We start from the raw sequence: 18,845 nt of genomic DNA, 5'->3' as shown, positions 1-18,845 counted from the left end.
GCTGCTCAGAGGAACATAAACCCCAAAGTGTGAGGGGGGGGGGGGGATTTCTGTGAAACCATTGACATTTTTGATTAATGAGCTTTCTGTGGGTGGTTTATGTAGAGGAGAAGGGTAAGAAACGCAGACATGACTTGTTCTCAAGCAAGATGATGAGAATAAAGGTCTCCTGACTCAACGCTTCTCCTGACTCAAGACTTCATCTTTTTGTTTTGTGCCTGTGCAGATCCTGCTGGATGCAAGGGAGAGCTGTACAATTTACGTACTTCCCATCAACAGCGTGGTCTGTTTAGGCTCCAAGGCAACAAAACCAATTTAAAGCCTACCTTTCAATGCTGAACTAGATGTGCTTACAATTAGACCTTAATTCCATATTTAATTTGGTCTAAGATAAGCACAGTGATGAATTGAAGCCCCAGTAAATGTCTAGCCACATACTGAAGTGCTATTGTAGGTGTCAGACCATAGGACGTGACCTATTGGAGAGAGAAAAACCTGTAGAGGCTGGTTTTACTGATTACAAAATATAAAGTCATAAGGGGAAGCATTTCCTCAGGTGTTTTGTTGGGTTTTAGAAATTTTATGTGCTCGAGGAGGTTAAAACCTTTGGGTGCCTGAAAGGCAAGAGGTGAGAGCTGAGGTACCAACCCACCTCCACAGAGGTGTCAAAGATCAGAGAATCCCACAATAATCTGGAGGGGAAGGGATCTTAAAGCTCATCTCATTTCATGCCCCTGCCATGGGCAGGGACACCTTCCACTAGCCCAGGTTGCTCCAAACCCTGTCCAGCCTGGCTTTGGACACTTCCAGGGATGGGGCAGCCACAGCTTCTCTGGGCAACCTGTGCTAGGGGAATGACTCATTATAAAGAACTAAAAAGAATTCAGTGTGTCAGATATTGGACATGAAGTTGTACAAAGGTGGGATGTTCAGCACTGACCTCACCAACACCTCCTGGAAGAGCCCAAACACCATCTGAGAGCAGCCAAGGGTTGGTTTTGGATGTGTTTGTGAAGGGAGGAGAGGGATTCCCTGCTGGGCACAGCCCACACCAACCTGTGGAATGGAGCATCTCTCCCAGCACTGACTCCTGAGGACGTGCAGGTAATGGAAATGGCTTGGAGCCACCACATGTGATGATCCAGCTGTGAGGAGAGGCCAACAAAGTGTTTTGGAAACGAGCCTGCGAGAGAAAATACCGCTGACAAATATTTGCAGGCACTTCCACTCACATTTCTTCAGTTTTCATAAAGCTGATTTTTTTTTTTTTCCATGCAACGCAAGTTTAAATATTTGTTATTTGCACTGCAAATGTTAAGGAAAAAATACCACAAATGCAGTAAGATTTGTGCAGTAAGATTATGGAAAGTCAGACAGTAAAGTGGGGAATGGAAGGAAGAAACCAGCTTTAAAAAATTCATCACAGCTCTGTCAGAAAAGCTTTAGTGGGAGAAACTCCCCATCCAACTGCCCAACACTTGGGTGGACTCTGTCTCCAAGACAATCCAGTTATCCCTTCTCCACTTCTTTTCCCCATGCTCCTTAATCCAAACATTCCCAGCCCTTGTGTATAAAAAGAATGAATCTCTAAATGCTAAGGGCCCCAATAAAACTGCCTGAGATTTCCATCTTTTTATCAGGAATGCCTGGTGATGTTTCCAGTTGCAGGAAATAAGGTTTGGGTTGTTTTTTTTTTTAAGTGTTTATTTCTGCATACCCACGTATGAGCTCCTCAACATTGTAACCTGGAGCTGGGTACCAGCTTTTTATTATTTGTTCTTTCTGAGGTAAAAACCAGGAAAGATTTTACTGCAGAACAGACCTGATTAAATTAGACCTGACCATCATGGAAAGAATGAGCTTTAATCTTACTTCCTTCATCTCTTACTTAATTCCTTCCTTATTCACAGTGGATTTCTTGTATTCAGTTGAATAGGAATTGACTTCTTTAAATCCAGAGGCGAGATGGGCCAGATTTTGGTTTCCCCCTACAGATCCCAGCACAGTTCCTGTTTTTCCAGGCCATTTTACCAACACACATTCTTTGTTCCAATTATTATCCAGCCCGACCTCCTACAAACTGTCCCACTGTTAAAAACCATCCTCTTTACATATATTAATGTGTTTTCCAACATTCTGGAGCTCTACCTAAAGGCCAGGTCATGGATTTAGAGGCTCCCATGGTTGGGGTTGGGTTTTGGCCCCTGAAAAGAGCTGGTGGCCTCCCCAGCAGACTCCCAACACAACTCACCTCTGGGTGATTCATCATGTAAAAGGGAAAGGACTGAATCAGACTGTGGGGCTTTGTTCTGCTCCACTGTGCCCAGGTTTTATAGCAGGGCAATCCATGGATTTGAGGATGGTCATTCCAGATTTAAAAGGGTATAAAAGGGCAGGTCTTGTCCTTGTGTTTGCGAAGGTGCAAGGCCTACTGAAAACACTAAACCTGAGATGGACTGTGGAAACTCAGGGATTGGGCCAGTTTTGTTTTGAACGCAGCTCAGCCTTCTCCTAAAAGCAGATTTTAGAGAGTCACCCACCTCTAAACTAGCCTGCAGCCTAATTCTGATCTCTTGAAAGAAAAGCAGTCTTAACCAACTTGATCTGAAAACCAGACCCCTAATGTTACAGCTGTGCCCTCTGTCACATTCCAGTGCCTGGCACCACACTGACTTTCAGAGCAATGCAACTGGACTTGTCTGAGGTTCATCAGCTGGAACCTCGACCTCGCTGTCTCAGGGAAGGCTCCTCACTCTCCCACAGCTTCACAATCCCGCTATTTGTTTGTGTTTAATAAAATTACCTAATTAGAACCTTCTCCAAGGGAACAACCTGCAGCTTTAGGCAAATACAGAAAGATGTTGACTGCCTCACTCAGGCTTCCCTGAACAGCCCTTTCCTCCAGCCAAACCCGAGGTAAACAACCTTCCCAATTAAACCCACCGGACCAGGGTGGCACAACCCTGCACTGACGAACATCACTAATTAGAATCAAGACCCATTAAGATAAATCTCAGCTTTCCGTGAGACATCTGGGCCCCCAGATGTGCATTTCGGGTCTGGATGTAAACACACACAAGCACTGAAACCAATGGAGATCCATGGGAAAACTGAATTTTTAGGGTAAGGCCACTGGAATGTAAACAGCAGGGCTGGAATTTAGGAGATGACTCCAGAAGTCTGGCTCCTGCATAACTCAGTATTAGATATTTACTAACCACATGAGGACAAGCAGGTTTGCTTACAGGCATGGAAAATGAGGATTCATAGGAAAAAGCCTGGATCTCACTGCAAATTCCAGCATTAAACATTCAGCAAGCAGAAGAGAAAAGCAAACAAAAAACAGACACAGTGTTGAACTCTTTTGTTTTTATAGAATTTTTACAATATATTTCTCTTCATTTGCATATTTTACCCACATCTGTAGCTTTCTTTTTACATGTTGAACTGAATAGGAATAAATCTAAAGGTCTGATATATTTTAAACAACTGATAAAAATTGCAAAGTAGTAAACCTGTAAGAAAAGAAATTATAAAACTCTCGGTTTTAAGTGTTTAATGAAAGCAATTCAAATGTATCATTAGGAACAATATGGTTTGTTTTAAACACATCATAGGTGATTCAGGCAGGACAACCTTTTTTAGTTGTTGGTTTTTTTTTTTTTTATATTAGGCACATTTTTTTCAGCATACCTGTTTTCCAGACAGTTTTATACAATTCAATAGCATCATCCACATCCACTTGGAACTCCTGCATAATTTTCAAAATGTGATTGATCATGAATATTCATTATTGGTATTCTACTCCTCTTTCTTTAGAACTACCAGAAGAAAAAAAAATAATCAGTGTTTCTTGTCTGTTAAAAAATCCATAATTAATGATTTGAGTTGTAAGGCAGCAACAGATTCAGTGTCAACTCAGGTCACAGTCCTTCAGTTCCATCTAGTGGGTAGAAATTATATTTAGTGGACACTGTTCCCAGACAGTCCCTCCGGGGCAGGACAACTGACTCACAGGCCAGTTACTGCTGGTAGAGTAAGTTGAGTGGTTTGCCTAGTAAGGAACTCTGGCCACTCCTGTGTCATCCTTGCAGCCTCATGTCTTCATCCAGAAAGCAAAAAAGTCCAACAGAAATAAAGGTGACTATGATAGAGCCGTGACAGGTTCTGTGCAGGGTTTATTTACAGTCGGCATCCCTGATGTGAAAAAAGAAAAAGCCTCCTGTGACTGAGCAGGCAGAGCTGGGCAGCTGCCTCAGCACTCCAGCCCGCTGCAGATCCGTGATTCCTCAGCCATGGATTCCCAGGGAGCGGTGAATGCAAAGTCCTACTGCTCCACAAAAGCCATTTCCAGAGGCTCACCTGCCCCATGGATACAACTCCCTACCACAGGCTTAGGAAGGTCTGGTTTTGGTGGAGCAACTCCCCTTTCCCAGAATGTCTGTGCATGACAAGGTGTGGAGCAGTTGGTTCCCCAGGGATCCTGATCTGTGCATTAAAGATACACCAAACTTGGGTAATTCCCTTCCCACCGTGACCTCTTTAAGGAAATCAACTACAGGATGCTCCAGGAGGGGGTTCAGAGCAGGATCTCTCTGCTTCCTTTCAGTGTCTGATAAAATAGATTTTTCCTGAATCCTGGCATTCTCATTTGCTAAGAGGGCCACTCCATTCCTGAAGGCTCCAGCATGGTGGTGTTCAGTTTTAAGTCTTTCAGGCAGAAAAATCACATTCTGCTTCAAGCTCATGCTCTGAAGAAGCACTCGCTGAGGCCATCCCCAAAAAAAAAAAAAAACAACCAAAAAACAAACCAGGGGATGTATTACTGCACATTTCCCTCTCAGAGGGAGACTGGAGCACCCTTAAAATTCTATCCCCAGCTGATAAGCCCATCAGTTCAGAGGACATCCCCCAGAGCTGGGCTCCTGTGCGTGTTGCACTCTGGTATCTGGGCACCCCTCACCTCCTGGACAAGCAGGGTCAATGAACACATCCCCCACTGCCTTTACACAACTTGCACTCAGTTACTACTAGAGCTTTTGGCTGCCTTTTTTTTCCCCATAGTCTAATGCTGGAGTAAAAATGGGAAGAAGAAAATAATTAGCATTAAAAGTTCTCTGAATTTATATTTGACAAGACCAGCTCTACATAGTGTGCAATGGTACACAAAATACACCTCCAAATCCTTCTGTGTCCTTTTTAACTCTTTGGAAAGGGAATAACCAATGTAGCTGTGTAGGAAGAAAGCCAATTTATTTCAGCATAGAAGGTCTGCAATTCATTCCACATTCACTAAGAGGAACGTGGTTATTGCTCTGTAAGATAAGCCTGGATTGATCATTAACCCCACCCTGAGTGCTGGGAGTCTGGTTCCCAACATTGCCAAGGACCTCCTAAGCCACTGGTACTGAAATAATGGAAAGAAAAAAAGTCTGGTGAATAATTTCTTGTCAAGAAGTGATGGTGTAAGTTCCTCAGCTCTTCATACCACCTTGTGACTGGGGGCCAGCCTTTGCTCTCTGCACTACAATAATGGGCTATTTGGGATAACACACTGGAGACAAATCAAGGTAAGAAAAGGTGATCCAGGTGAATGAATCAAAGAACAGCAGAACCATTAAGCCCTTGCACGAGGATGCTCTAAAATTTAACTCCTTTAACTGCTTCGCAAATCACCCAGAATTCCTTTTACAACCCGTAGTTTAGTAAGAATTAAAGTTCTTTTCCTTGGGTAGGAACCTCCAAAGCAAAAGCAAACACGACAGGATTCAAGCATGGCCCATTTCTGCACAGCCCACCACACTCTGCTGGCCTGTTTCCCTTCCAAGCTGTACAGGAGATGCTGAGGGATCACTCTGAGTTCACCAGTGCTTTCCATCCATCAAGTTTCCCTGGGGAGCAGAAGACACCAAGGCAGGGGCCTTCCATTCTCATCCTTGAGCTCCCTTCATTCCTTTAGCTCCTGGGAATAAGCCCCACTATTGTTCTGTGTATCTAACATGCTACAATATGTGCATACATAACTGTAGGCGACGCGTGAGTTACTTCAGGATGTGCTTTTTCATCCAAGTGCATGTTACTGGTACAAATTCTACATCAAGGTGGAAGGAAGGAAGGCTGCAGAGTGCTCATACACTGAAGCTGAAGGAACTTGTCCTGAACAGAGTTAAAGATGTTTGTTCCAACGTCCTATGGACAAACTATCCCATGCACTCTGGCCTGAGCCAGTATTAAACATTCCAGAAACTTGTTGATTTGTTTGGATAGTTAATGGCAAGGCTGATAGCAGCAATGTTTTTCAGGGCCTAGAAGAGAGAAGGAAAAACAAAGTCACTTTGAAGGTTCTCCTCGATCCAAAACGGCAAAGAAATGCCTGTAGGAAATTAAACAAAAACAGAATCCCAGAGTGGTTTGGGTTGGAAGGGACCTTAAAGATCATCCTGTTCCACCCCCTGCCATGGGCAGGGACACCTTCCACTAGCCCAGGTTGCTCCAAGCCCCATCCAACCTGGCCTGAGACACTTCCAGGGATGGGGCAGCCACAGCTTCTCTGGGCAACCTGTGCCAGGGCCTCCCCACCCTCACAGGGGAGAATTCCTTCCCAATATCCCAGAACAGTATTTGCGAGTAGTTCATTCCCAATTTTCAGAGGCCTGTCAAGGTACTGTAAAGCCCAAGTACCTTAATATCTATTTTATAAACTCCACTGGGCAATCAGAAATCATTCACTGTCTGTCAGACAGATACCACACCCCCTGGGGTTGGACAGTCCTACCTGTGCTGTGCAGCGATGAAGATGATCTTCAGTATTTAAGGCAAGCAAATACTCCTGTAGAGATCCAAGCTCCTGCAGCCAGAAAACCATCAGTGAACACCAACGTTTCTACCAGATATCATCCTACTAATTAATATTAAAATGCTGCTCATTACAGCCAAAGGTATCAGAACGACACACGAGGCTCCGGACTAGAGCACAGTTGGTGACCACAGAAATCAGCTCATTACAGACTGTTCATATGTAATGTTCAAAATCAACTCAAGGAAAACCACATGCAAATATCTTTAAATTAATTATTAAGCCAGCATTCTTCTCAGTGGCTTTAGGGCCTTAACTGCACAAGGAAGAGTCATGACTTAAGGTCCCACGATGGGTGAGAAAACAGAATGACACTCAATCAGAATTTGCTGCCAGACCCCACAAGAGAAGGTTATTTAATCTTTCTGAAGCTATGATGGACTTCACCAAGACAAAGGAAAACTACACTTAGTGGAACACTAAACTACATGTCATTCCCAGCAGTGAGGAAAGGAGGGATACAAATGCAGGAACTGCTTACAGTAACTCTGTTTTCTGTCACAAAGAAGAGTTCTGCCAGTGCACGATGGAGAGGAAGGAGAATTCCAGGCTTGGCCATGTCGTGACACAAGTTGTTTTCCATATGGGTGAAAAGCTGCCAAAGTGGCTTCAACAAGGTGAGGTCACAGTCCCTGAAAAAAAATAATTTAAATGAAATTGTGATGAAATAGTGAGTAAACCATGCCTGTTTCTGGAAATGGGGAGGTGGAGGGGGAAAGCAAAACCGAATCAATATTAAGAGAACAAAACCACACATTTGTGACAGGTGGATAAGAAACACAGAAGTATTTTAAAATCTAAATTCAGTCCAGTGTTTCAGCACAAAGAATTTCACTCTCAAGCAGTGAGGTGGAGAAACTTCATATACATGATTATGTCTAAATGACTTTTCTAAAGCTGAGTGTACTCCTGAAATGAGGACTATAAAACAAAATAACCATATACATCACTTTGCTAAATGCTCTTGCACCTAGAAATACCCATGCCATACATACTTAAGCTTTAGGACACATCTCCCTTCTAAAACTCAATTACAGGCTTAATGGCACAACTCAAAACAATAACTTAAAAGTTATTCACTTCACAGAGAATCAGACCATCACCATCACTTCACTTCTGCACTACGACTGATATAAGGAGAACAAACTTTTAGAAAATTAATTGAAATTTATCTCTGTCCTGTTTCAAGGTGGGTTGTTTGAATCCCTTGGACCTTTTTCCAAGTGCCCAGCCCAGAGCAGTCACTCACCCCTGGGTGCTGCACTGCACTATCTTCAGGAGCAGGTGGATGGCCTTCAAACGCTGGTGACCCGTCTGACGACACGCCACCCCCACCTGCCATTCCCAGATTTTGGCCAGTGGGAGGTGAGGAATTACCCTTTCCTCAGACAGCATCTGCTTTAGGATTTCAAACCCTGGAAAGAAAAGTCAATTCAAGCAGCTGTTACTTCTGTAGGGAATCATTCAGTTCATCCAGTCAGTTTTCTCCATATACTGTATAAGTACATATACAGGGTATGTGTAATATAAGTATTCCTCTGGCAAGGAAGAAATATTGAATTAAAATACCAAACAAAAAATCTGAGACAATTCTATGTTACATCCTGACATTACAACTCTTTTTCTGAGGCACAACTCAGATAAAAATTATGAAGAATCACATCCAAAATTAAAGCTTTTCCCAAATAGGGCAAAAAAACCACAGGCCCTCACTATTGTGGGATATGCAGTAGAGTTGTGTTGGTGGTAAATTATTCCCCAGCCCCTAATTAATTAAAAATATTTAAACTCCAAAATAAACTAACCAATCTATTTTAATGGCTAACTACTCTTAAAAACACAGTTACAATAATTTCTGTTTTCAACTACGGCATCTTGGAGTGTTTACTAAATCCTGTGTGTAATTACAGTCACATAATGAGATTCTGAATGCAAATTACACTGTTATAATTGTAATCTCTGAGTCTCTGTGAAGATTTTGTACTTCTAACATAAAGTCACAGCCAGTAAGAGACATCAGTCGAGCTTCAGCTTGACCAAAACTAAGCACGTTATTTCCAACACACCGAAAGCAAATTCCACGCCAAGAAAAAGCCATAACCACAAGTCTCTCAAAGCTCAGCAAAATGACTAAAAAAGGCCCTTTTCAATCCATTCTGAACAGCACTTACCTGTCTGAAACCTTCCCAGATGACCTACTGTCACTGTAAACTTGTATCCCCACTCAGTGTTACTCATGTCAGAAGTAAATCGGTAGTAGAGTGTGTCTCCTGTGTGCAAGGGAAGGAAGAAAACCCACATTACTTCCCTCTGATTTCATTTTGCTACCTCAAAAACAATTAAAATGAAAAGTCTGTGATGAACTTATCCTAGATACTGTCATTTAAGAGAGGTGATCTCTTCTTTTCTGATGATTATGAAATGCACAGTAGACTGACAACACAAAAGGGTTTCCCCTGTCTCAAGGTACTTACAAGAAAGGACAATATTTTTACTACCTGGAGGAAGTTAAAGTCTATACTGTACACTTGTAACTTCACTTTTCCAACTGTGTTATGCATCAGTTATGTTTTATGAAAAAAGAGCCTCTAAATAAGCAGCCAAGTTCTTTACAACAACCTTTGAATTCACTGGAAACAAGGTTTAAAAAATTTGAAAGTAAAGATGCTGCTTTTGTGTATCAGAAAATGAAACTGCACATCTTTTACCCAGGGAAGAAAACTGTTAAACTCAATCACTTAAACGTGGAAGAACTATCAGTGTTTGACCATTTTATAATCAGACAGTGGAACATTCAAGAGGTTCTTGTCATTGTAGCATCTACAGCTTCACAGACATAAATCCTGGTAGTTTGCTGTAAGGCTGCACAAAACACATCCTTCTCTACAGTGCTCTGTAATATTAAAGCTGTTAAAACTTAGGATTTCCTTCTGTTCCACAAAAAAATCCTATCACCCCAGGACAAACAGGCTGGTTTTTACTGGGAAGCAGAATTTTCAAAGTTTCATGAAGCAGAAAAATTTTGAAAACACCTTGCAGGATTAAAAAAACCACCAAACTTAAAAACAGTTTCCCTTTCTATCATGAAATGGAACCAGTGTTCTCTCCTGCTCCTAGGAGAAAGCCCTGCCACCAAATGAAAAGCCTTCAAATGCCTGGCTGCAGCTAAAACCTGCTGAGTGAAATCAAGAGCCTTGATCCAGACACAGCCTGGGCTGGAAAGGAACTTGCACAAGGTGAAACTCAAGTTTCACAGCCAAGGCCGCTCCAAAACAATGGGCCTCAAAAGTTCAGCTCCTTGGCAAGCCTCTGCAACTATTTGGGAGGAAAAGGAGGCCAGAAAGTAGGTTCATAAAAATCCAAAGTATTTCTACAGAGCACACATTTGCTTTTAACTGTCACCCTGTAACCAAACAGCACCTTGTAACCCAAAGTTTGCTAAGGAAGCTCCCAAATCTATTTACAGGTGCTGACAGTACTTGAAGTCAAGTTTCCTGCAACACCCCAGTGGCTCAGGGGGTTAAAACAATTAAAAATAAGAAGCAGGGGACTGTGCAGTCTTTGAGCTCCCTGGCATTTGCTACTTACTGTGTTATCAAAAATGTGCTCAGAGAATACAGACTGAAGCTGCCTGTCAAAGGAATGGTTTTTTTTCAGCTGTGCTCTGTGGCACCAGCTGGAGCCAAGGCACTGGCACTGCCTCTCTCTGCTCAGAGCAGCAGCAGAGCACAGAGACAGAGATAAGCCTATCTTTCTTTCTTTTTTTTTTTCTTAATAAAAAAAAAATGTGCTTCCTGTGGAAAGTAAGACAAGGCATAAACAATGTAAGTGAATATCGTGCAGAACAAGGACTGTGTTGGAACAGAATCAAGATCAGAAGTTGTTTCCAGTAGCTAAGAGCACCGAGGGGTGGAAAAAAAAGGTCACAGCACAACAAGAGATAAGCCCACTTTGAAGAAACAACTGCAAGAGCAGCACGTCAGAGCAAACAGAGAGGGACAAGAAAAGGACTGAGTTTTTCCTCCAGATCTCAGGAACATCCACATGTCACTGTCATCTCTTCACTGTCATCTCTCAGCAGTTTCTCTGGAGTGCCAGCATATCCTGGAGTCGTGGCATATTCACCTGGAAGCTCGAAATCATTCCATTTCTCTGGAGAGCCACTGAAGCTGTGCCGATCCTGCTGGAAGTCACTGCTGCTGGACATGAGCAGCTCGTCACAGCCCTCCTCGGTGTTACACTGAGGGTCAAATTTGATTGAGAGGTAGATGGCACCGGGAATGTGAACTTTATCCTGGGAAATAAACACATGAGCTTTGTGTTACTGTATTACCCAGAACCCACTGAGCTTTCACCATACAAACAAGGGAGACATCAAAAATGTTACAGCATCTCCGTGGGTAAAAAGCTATTTGATAGTTTTACCCAGAGCTAATTTAACAGATGTAAAGCACGGCCTATTGTTCACATTAGCTGTTAAACATGTACAATTAATTGCTAGCAATGCTTTGCTCTTTCAAAAGCAGTAATTGCTGCTGATATTGATCTCACTGCCAGAACCTAAGGGTTTATATGCATTTTAAAAATAAAAATCACAAGACTCAGAGCAGCAGGGAAATTAAAAATCCCAAGACTGCCCAAAGGCAATAATTACTTATCAAACTGTATCAGAAAAATGCTTTCAAACAGTATCAAGAAAATAAAATCAGAAACTGTTTGTGTCAGGGGAAGGTAGCCTAAAATGAGAAATACAGGAAAAAAAACAAGACTCCTACTTTCATCTAACAGCAAAAGGTCAACTGAAACAGATCTGTGGATGGAGGGGTTGGAATATTTGCTCATTGCTTGAAACCACTTACAAATACAATCTGCTTCAAATACATGCACAGTAAAGCTATGCACTTTTCACGTGATTGAATTAGGGCTACATTAAAGTGCATTTTGAACATATTTCTTTACAGGGCAAGGCCTCAGTCATCTGAAATCAGCCTTTTCCAAGCAAGACTGGACAGATTTCGTGGGTGTTTCAAGCACAGGAGTCCCACAGACACACAGGTGGAACTTTGTGAGGCTTCTGCTCCAACCACCGCGGGGATTTCAGCTGATCCTCAAGTCAGGCCCTGCGACACTCCCTGAACCCACCTCAAAGTTGGTGTTGTTGTTGTAGGGATGTTGGGATTCCCGCATCTGCACGGCCATTCCGGGCTCCTCCATGAACTGACAGGCTGTCAGGGCCATGGTCCCCAACATGCTCTCCTTGCACCCGTGCAGCACTTTCTGCAGAATCTGGGCAGAAAAAACCCACAGCATTAAATACAGTTTGCTGTCAAAACAACATTCACACGCTTACATGCTGAGGGCTGACACAAGTCATTCCCAGTCACGTGGTATTTTGGAAGAGGGAACTGAGGTACAAGCAAGAAACAAGACAAATTCACAAATGATGCCTCCAAGCGTCATCTCCATAAGCATAAAAGATTTTACTCTGTCCTCTGTTTCACATCTTTCATTCTTTATCTGGCAAAAACATGACAGATATTGGCTACATCTCTTCCCACAATTGCTAGAATCATGGCTAATTCATAAAGTAATTAACAGGAAACTAAAGGGGTAATCAAATAAGATAAACAACTTTGTTAACCTACTAAACAGGCACCTCTACCTTCTACACTTACAGGTTTTGATTTGAACAGAATATGTCATGTGTTTTAGCTTCCAAATGTACAGCTCTATGTATAAGAAGGAATTATTAGTATTAATTAAGTGGCTGCAGTGTTTGAAAGCACTGGATGCAAGAGCTCTGTCTTTGAAAATACAAAAAAAGTTGCCTTTAAGTTTATCAGGACACACTAAATATAATCCAGAACCATTTGAGTCTCCCTTTTTCTTAGTTTTCAGAAGTGCACAAAAGCTTCATATCAGGAGTCCTGTTACTCAACACCCTTTCAGGTCATTATAGCTACTTATTATATCTCTTCACCTGCAATCTCCTAACTCCTCCTATAAAATGTAATTCTAGCTCAGACCAACAGATTCACCTCCAAAACAGCCAAAAATTGATTTCCTGGGGAAAAGGAGTTTAAAAATCAAGGGCAGTTCCCTGAATGCATTCTTTGCCTCCATACACTGGTAGAACAGCCTAAGACAAAGGCTATGCTTTTGTATTTAATGTGCCTTAGCAGATTTTATTCTATCAGTTCATCCTGCCCTTTTCTGAACCCATAAAAACACCCTGGGGCAACAATTTCCATGACATCCTGTGTCAAGAACCAGTTCTTTTGGTTTGTTTTGGACCTGCCACTTATTACCTTAATCTGACACTCCTTTGTTTTCTTACTGGGAGGGCCAGTGAATAATACTTGCTGTTAACTTTTGCATGCTATTTACTGCTTTAAATCTACAGAGAAAGAATAGACTTTTCCATTACTCCTTCTCCCTCAGTGCCTCCACAGGGGAAATATCCAGGATGAAGAAAACCAGTTGGTTCCTCATACTGAAGTTATTCCATGGCTATTATAATCCCTGCCACTCTTCTCCAGGTCTCTCCCAGTTGTACTGCATCTTATTTTAATTTTTTAATGAGATGAGGGAATCAGGTCACACACTTAATCCAGATGAGAGCATAGTATTGGTTCAGTGGCATATCAATGCCTTCTGGTTTATTTTTAATTCCTTCTTTGAAGCCTCCCAGTGCTCCACTTGCTTTGACTGCTCTGAAGCCTTGACCTGCCACTTTCATTACAACATTCCATTGTAATTCCAAGATCCCTTCCACCAGAGTAACAGGTATTACAATATACACGTTGAGACCTAACAAAAAGCAGCTTTCGAAAAGCACTGCCTATTTTACCAATTTCCACAGATTACCATCTAGATTGCCTATTTTCAAAATAAACTGCCTATTTCACCAATTTCTCTTTCATAACTGGAAGAGTTGTCTCCAAGGAGCTCCTTTTCCACTTTCTGTTAACAAAATCAGTACATCAAGACACCGACAGATTCCAACTGCTGTTTCAGAACTAATTTAAATTTTGGAGTTTCAATTGAGTTAAAAAAAGGAACTGCAAGTATTTCTGTTAGTCAGGGTCTCATGGCTTGTAGGCACAGGTTTTGCTCACGTTGTCTGAGTGAAACCTCCACTTACTTTTTCCCACAGCTGCTTCTCCTCCAGCTGCATAAGCATGTCCAGGATGTATGTCATGTGGGCTGGGCCACTCAGGTCTAGGATTTCCTCATTGATTGCCACATCATCAGGCCACTCAGCCAACAAGGATGCCAGCACATGCCTGGCATAAAGAACTGCAATTGCCTCATTGACACGATACAGGTAGTCCCTCACAGCCTTTTTGCTTCTGGAGTCCAGCTCCTTGTGCAGGAGGATTGAACTCTTGGTGCGGCGCTGCTTGGCATAACTGAGCTGGAGGTCACTCTCCGTGTTGGTGATCAGCTTCTGGGCAACTGGGTTGGTTTCTTCTGTTGCTTTATCACAGAGTACAGGCTTGGACTGCAAAAAAAAAAAAAAAAAAAACCCAAATAAAAAAGGCAAGTCTGAAAACAGGCTGCCAGTAATTTGCTTCTTTATGTTTGGATATCTCACCAGGCCATTAAACTGCAAGCTGGGTTTACAAATGAATTTGTTAAAGAGCATAAAAGTGGGATCTCTCACTAAAAAGACGGATTTCCTCAAAACCACTGTTTTTGTCAACAGTCAACAGCTCTCACTATCACAGAATCACAGAACATGCTGAGTTGGAAGGGACCCCCAAGGACCATCGAGTTCAACTCTTAGCCCTGCCAAAGGTTACATGACTATAAACAGCAGTGGAAGCAGCAGTCAGAGTTCTAACCAGAAGTGTTAATTTAAGCTGACCTACAGAGGTAAAGCAACCAAGCTGTGCCACAGAATGAGGCAAGCTGGGAGGGACCTTTGGAGATCATTTGGTCCAAATCTGACTTAAAGCTGAGACAACCTCAAAATCAGGGCTTTGTCCCGTTAAGTTTGGAGAATTTCCAGGGGTGGATATTTCACAACCTCTGTATAAGCTGTTAAAAGGCCTATCTTTTTTTTTTTTCCTTATAATTATGTGAAACTACTTCAGGAAGCTGCTTCCACTTTGCTGTGCAACTGATAAACAGCTGCACTTGGTTACACCAGCCAGGAACGAGCACCCAAAATAAAGCAAAGAGCTGTGGGACCCTGCTTTGAATGCAAAACCTAAAGCTTGCAAGTGTAGTGTCTACTTTACAAGATAAATTCACTGCCTCTTTGTTCTGCTGAACTCACTGTAAGATAACAGGGATCTGCTGAAACAGTAGCATGGCATAAGCTTACAGCAATTAGATACAATCTCTCTTGTGTAAGGGGAGGAAATTACAGCCTGCAATCACAATTTGTTCTCCTGAGCTGAGAATCAAGTTCTTTTACTTCCTTAAGGAAGGAATTACAAGGAAGAAATATTTGCTTCTTGTTGTACCTGCTCATTAATTTTGACATAAAACATTAATAACAGATTATTTCAGATGTTAAAAAAGTTATCTCAGGTTTGAAGTTACCAAACAGAACAGAAATTACTCAATGCCTAAATTAGCTATCTCACAATTGCTCCTGTTTGTGGAGATGAACCTACCAAACATGGTAAGATGATCATATCTGTATCCACTGCCTTGGAACTCTGCTCCTCCAGCCTCAGGCGCTTGCTGGGCTGCCACTTCTGGGCCAGGGTTCGGATCCTCTCATCCGTGGTTATCACATCTCCATCGAACCTTGGGAGGGGCAAAACACAGCAAAAAAAATACACCAATGTGTTTTGAAAGCAATGCAAAGTAAATTAGTGCAATTAAATGTAAATTAAACCTCCCCACCTTCTGTTTTGGAAAGATTAAACTCGACCTGTTTTTACCACGTGACCTGGCTCCCCTGTGCTAACAAGCCAAAGGGTTTAAGTGTTATAAAATTGCTCATTTCTGTGAGAACACAGTGTCTCCATGAGTACTGGAAGCCACATGGAAGCTCTTGATTCCTCCTTAATTTGCAGAATTTAGAGCCACAGCAGACCTTCATATGGGAGTTACCATACAGAGAAGAACACGTGACGTGTTGCAGAAGATGGTGACTTGCTTCCACAAATACACCTCAACAGGAGTTTATTGCCTTACTTTTTCAGACATAAAAACCAAATTGTATCCTTGGAACAATTTCTGTTTGGCCCCAAGAAGATTTTAGGCTTTCACCCACATCTAGCAACTGTCTTTCTGCTGGACCCAGACTGTCACATACCTCTTTTGAACCTCCAGGAAAAAAGAATCTGTTCTTTTCATCTGCAGCTCATACATGGCTCGAAGAATATGGAGAGGTGCATTAAGTGCATCATGTGTCATCTGAGAAAGGAGCAAGAAAAGAAAAAAAAAAGGTATTATATGGGAAAAATAAAATTGAGGTTCTTTGAGGATGTCATAGTACTATTTTCCCACTGCTAGGTAGAGAATTAATGAACTTAATATTTGGGTTAATAAAAATGAAAATTAATTTAGCAAAACACTTTCTAATTATTTTGTAGCATTCATTACTGTAATTCTATTTTATTTTCTTTAGAGAAAGATACACTGAAATCATAGACCCATATTTTGTAAATTTAGAAGAAAACCAGCCATATAAACTACCAAATGTTTTATGCAACTAGAAAATTCACAGTAACTTCAAAGGAGGTAAACTAAGTTTAAATACCAAGAAGCATATTTTGGTGGCTTCATCCAAACCCTCCAGAGGGTCAAGTTTGTTCTGCTCTACATCAACAGGACCAACAACAGGCTGCTCCACATCTTGGTCTTGTTCCCTTTCTTCCCGTTCAGTGTCCTCCTGTTCAGCCAGGGAACTGATATCTTGCTTTGAGGAATACAGCATTATTGACAAAATCTGTACAGAAAAAAGGTAGCATATGGTGTGACAGCTGTAGATATTATTAGTGTATCTGCAATCAGCATTTAAGAACATTATCAGATCTGGACAGTGTTTAACACATGCTATTCTAAAAAGAAGCAGCACCTAAAAAAAGAAAAACTCCCAAAACACAAAACCAAACCATTTCCCACTTCACAAATGAGTTACACCTTCCAGGCTGCTACAAAGACAACTTCAGTGATCAGCTGAAAGTGTGAAAAAAATTAAGAAAATTATTATTTAACCATTTCAATACTTCAAAGGTTTGAGAATTCTCACAGAGCAAAATGACTGTCACCAAAATGCCAGTGATGCCCCTCCACACTCTTCTCCTTTGAAAACATCCCTCTGGCTTCAGCAGAGCTGCAGTCCCACATATCAGTTAACACAACTCTTGGCCAAGATAAAACACAGCTAACAGCTGAACCACACTTCTCCCTCAGGAATTAACAATCCTCCTGCCAGAACATCCCCACACACGAGCATGTCCCCATCTGCACTGCAGCAGCACCTCGTGCTCGTCAGGGAGCAAGGCAAGGCATGCTCTGCTTTGAGACTATTACTTTTTAAATGGAAGAATATGGAAGAATTATTTTTTAAATGGGAGAATTTTCAGGAACAGCCTAAATAAAATCCACAAAAGAAACTGAGTAGATGATTAATGCCTCACCTTGCACATTTCTTTCAAATAGAATGAAATTAATTAAAATCAGCCCCTGCTTTAAAGAAGTTGGACTATTATCTACACAATTATGATGGACAGAGGGAGGCAGATTGAGGGACACAGTAAAGTGAACATATTTTAGGGACTAATTAGAAATACTCTTGAGACTTCCCTCCCAGAAGGGAAGTGCAGTGCCATAAGTTCTGAGCTGCTGTGTGTAGCCTGACTTCCTAAAGTGTCACTTTTCTTACCTCCAAGTCTCGCAGAAGCCAGGTCTTACTGAAGCCAGTTCCTTTGCTGCATTTCTTCACTAGAAGCTTGAGCAAACCAGACTGAAGAAAGGCAGCTTGGACTTCCTTAAAGCCATGAATCTACAGACACACACAAACAAATAAATAAGAAAAAAGGGAACAATGCATCACAATGCTTGTGAGGCCTTGTCACACAGCCTCAGATAGATTTCCTGCCCAGATGAACTACATTGGGAACCCTTTCATTTCCCTAAAACACAAATCTCCACTTCAAATCCCTTAAGGGGATCATCTAGGACATGCACACAGTAGTAACTGAATGTCTGTTTTGTTCTGACAGTCAAAAAAACCACAGGTTCCCTCTTCAAATACTTCAGGAGTGAGAAAAGGGGAATGTGAACCTCACTCCATAAAGTGTTCTCTCTATGAATTTCTTCTTCAGCTTTCATGAATGGTTGGCCCCCAGAGAGGAGAAGCAATCCAACTCCCAGCTCAGACTCACAAATGCTATTTAAAGCCCAGTAACATTTTCACCCCCCTCAGACTGGGAATGAGAGGAGCCAGCTGTGAGAGAAATGCCCCAATTTGCTCAGTCAATCCCCAAGTTCCTGTAGTGCAGGGTAGAACGTGAATTGTTATTTATCTATAATAGTCTAATGCCAGATACCTTTAGAGTTCTGTAAAGCCCCTTCAGAGCCAGTGACAAGACCCAGGTTGTTTCCACTGCCTCAGCATAGCTGCTGTCCAGGCTGGTTTGCAGGAGGTGGGTGGATATGAGGACAAAGTGCTGGAGGTACTGTCTCAGCTGGGTCTGGGAATCACTGCCCTCTTGTTCACATTTCTGAATCAACTGATAGTCTTTCACTACAACAGAGAACAAACACAATGTTCCAGGTTCATTTTCAAATGTTGTGGAGTCATCTCCTACCAGTAGATAGGAGTAGGCTGAGACATGATCACAATCCCTACATGAATTGTGTTCTAATAAAGGTCTTGTACTGAAATTACCTCAGCCAAGAAAATATTTCATTTTTTCAATGCAAATTAAAAATCCCAAGGTAGCTCCTGGCAACAGCTGATTGTCTGCACATATTTGCACATTAGCAGTACAGCATTAAAGCAGCACAGGTTGCATTT

At 41.9% G+C, this 18,845-nt stretch overlaps 1 protein-coding gene across 2 annotated transcripts in view; it reads right to left on the bottom strand.

The window, feature by feature from the left end:
- Positions 1-3,352: 3,352 nt before the first annotated feature.
- The window catches only part of ZZEF1 (zinc finger ZZ-type and EF-hand domain containing 1), a 57,218-nt gene continuing 41,725 nt past the window's right edge, over positions 3,353-18,845 (bottom strand). For both annotated transcript variants that reach the window (XM_027734344.2, XM_027734345.2), the window contains exons 43-55: positions 18,376-18,572; positions 17,709-17,828; positions 16,581-16,769; positions 16,134-16,234; positions 15,484-15,619; positions 14,001-14,360; positions 11,999-12,142; positions 10,982-11,150; positions 9,028-9,126; positions 8,106-8,271; positions 7,338-7,488; positions 6,776-6,847; positions 3,353-6,305 (exon numbers count right to left, since the gene is read on the bottom strand). In XM_027734344.2, the coding sequence (XP_027590145.1) occupies positions 6,231-6,305; positions 6,776-6,847; positions 7,338-7,488; positions 8,106-8,271; positions 9,028-9,126; positions 10,982-11,150; positions 11,999-12,142; positions 14,001-14,360; positions 15,484-15,619; positions 16,134-16,234; positions 16,581-16,769; positions 17,709-17,828; positions 18,376-18,572 (1,979 nt within the window). In that variant the 3' untranslated portion in view covers positions 3,353-6,230. The remainder of the gene's footprint in view (positions 6,306-6,775; positions 6,848-7,337; positions 7,489-8,105; positions 8,272-9,027; positions 9,127-10,981; positions 11,151-11,998; positions 12,143-14,000; positions 14,361-15,483; positions 15,620-16,133; positions 16,235-16,580; positions 16,770-17,708; positions 17,829-18,375; positions 18,573-18,845) is intronic.

The sequence above is a fragment of the Pipra filicauda genome, unplaced genomic scaffold, assembly GCF_003945595.2.
Source record: "Pipra filicauda isolate LSUMZ 115617 unplaced genomic scaffold, ASM394559v2 scaffold71_size5581439_pilon, whole genome shotgun sequence".
Taxonomy (NCBI): Eukaryota; Metazoa; Chordata; class Aves; order Passeriformes; family Pipridae; genus Pipra; species Pipra filicauda.
Note: the sequence above shows the minus strand (reverse complement) of the source record. Positions and strands in the feature narration are given on the sequence as shown.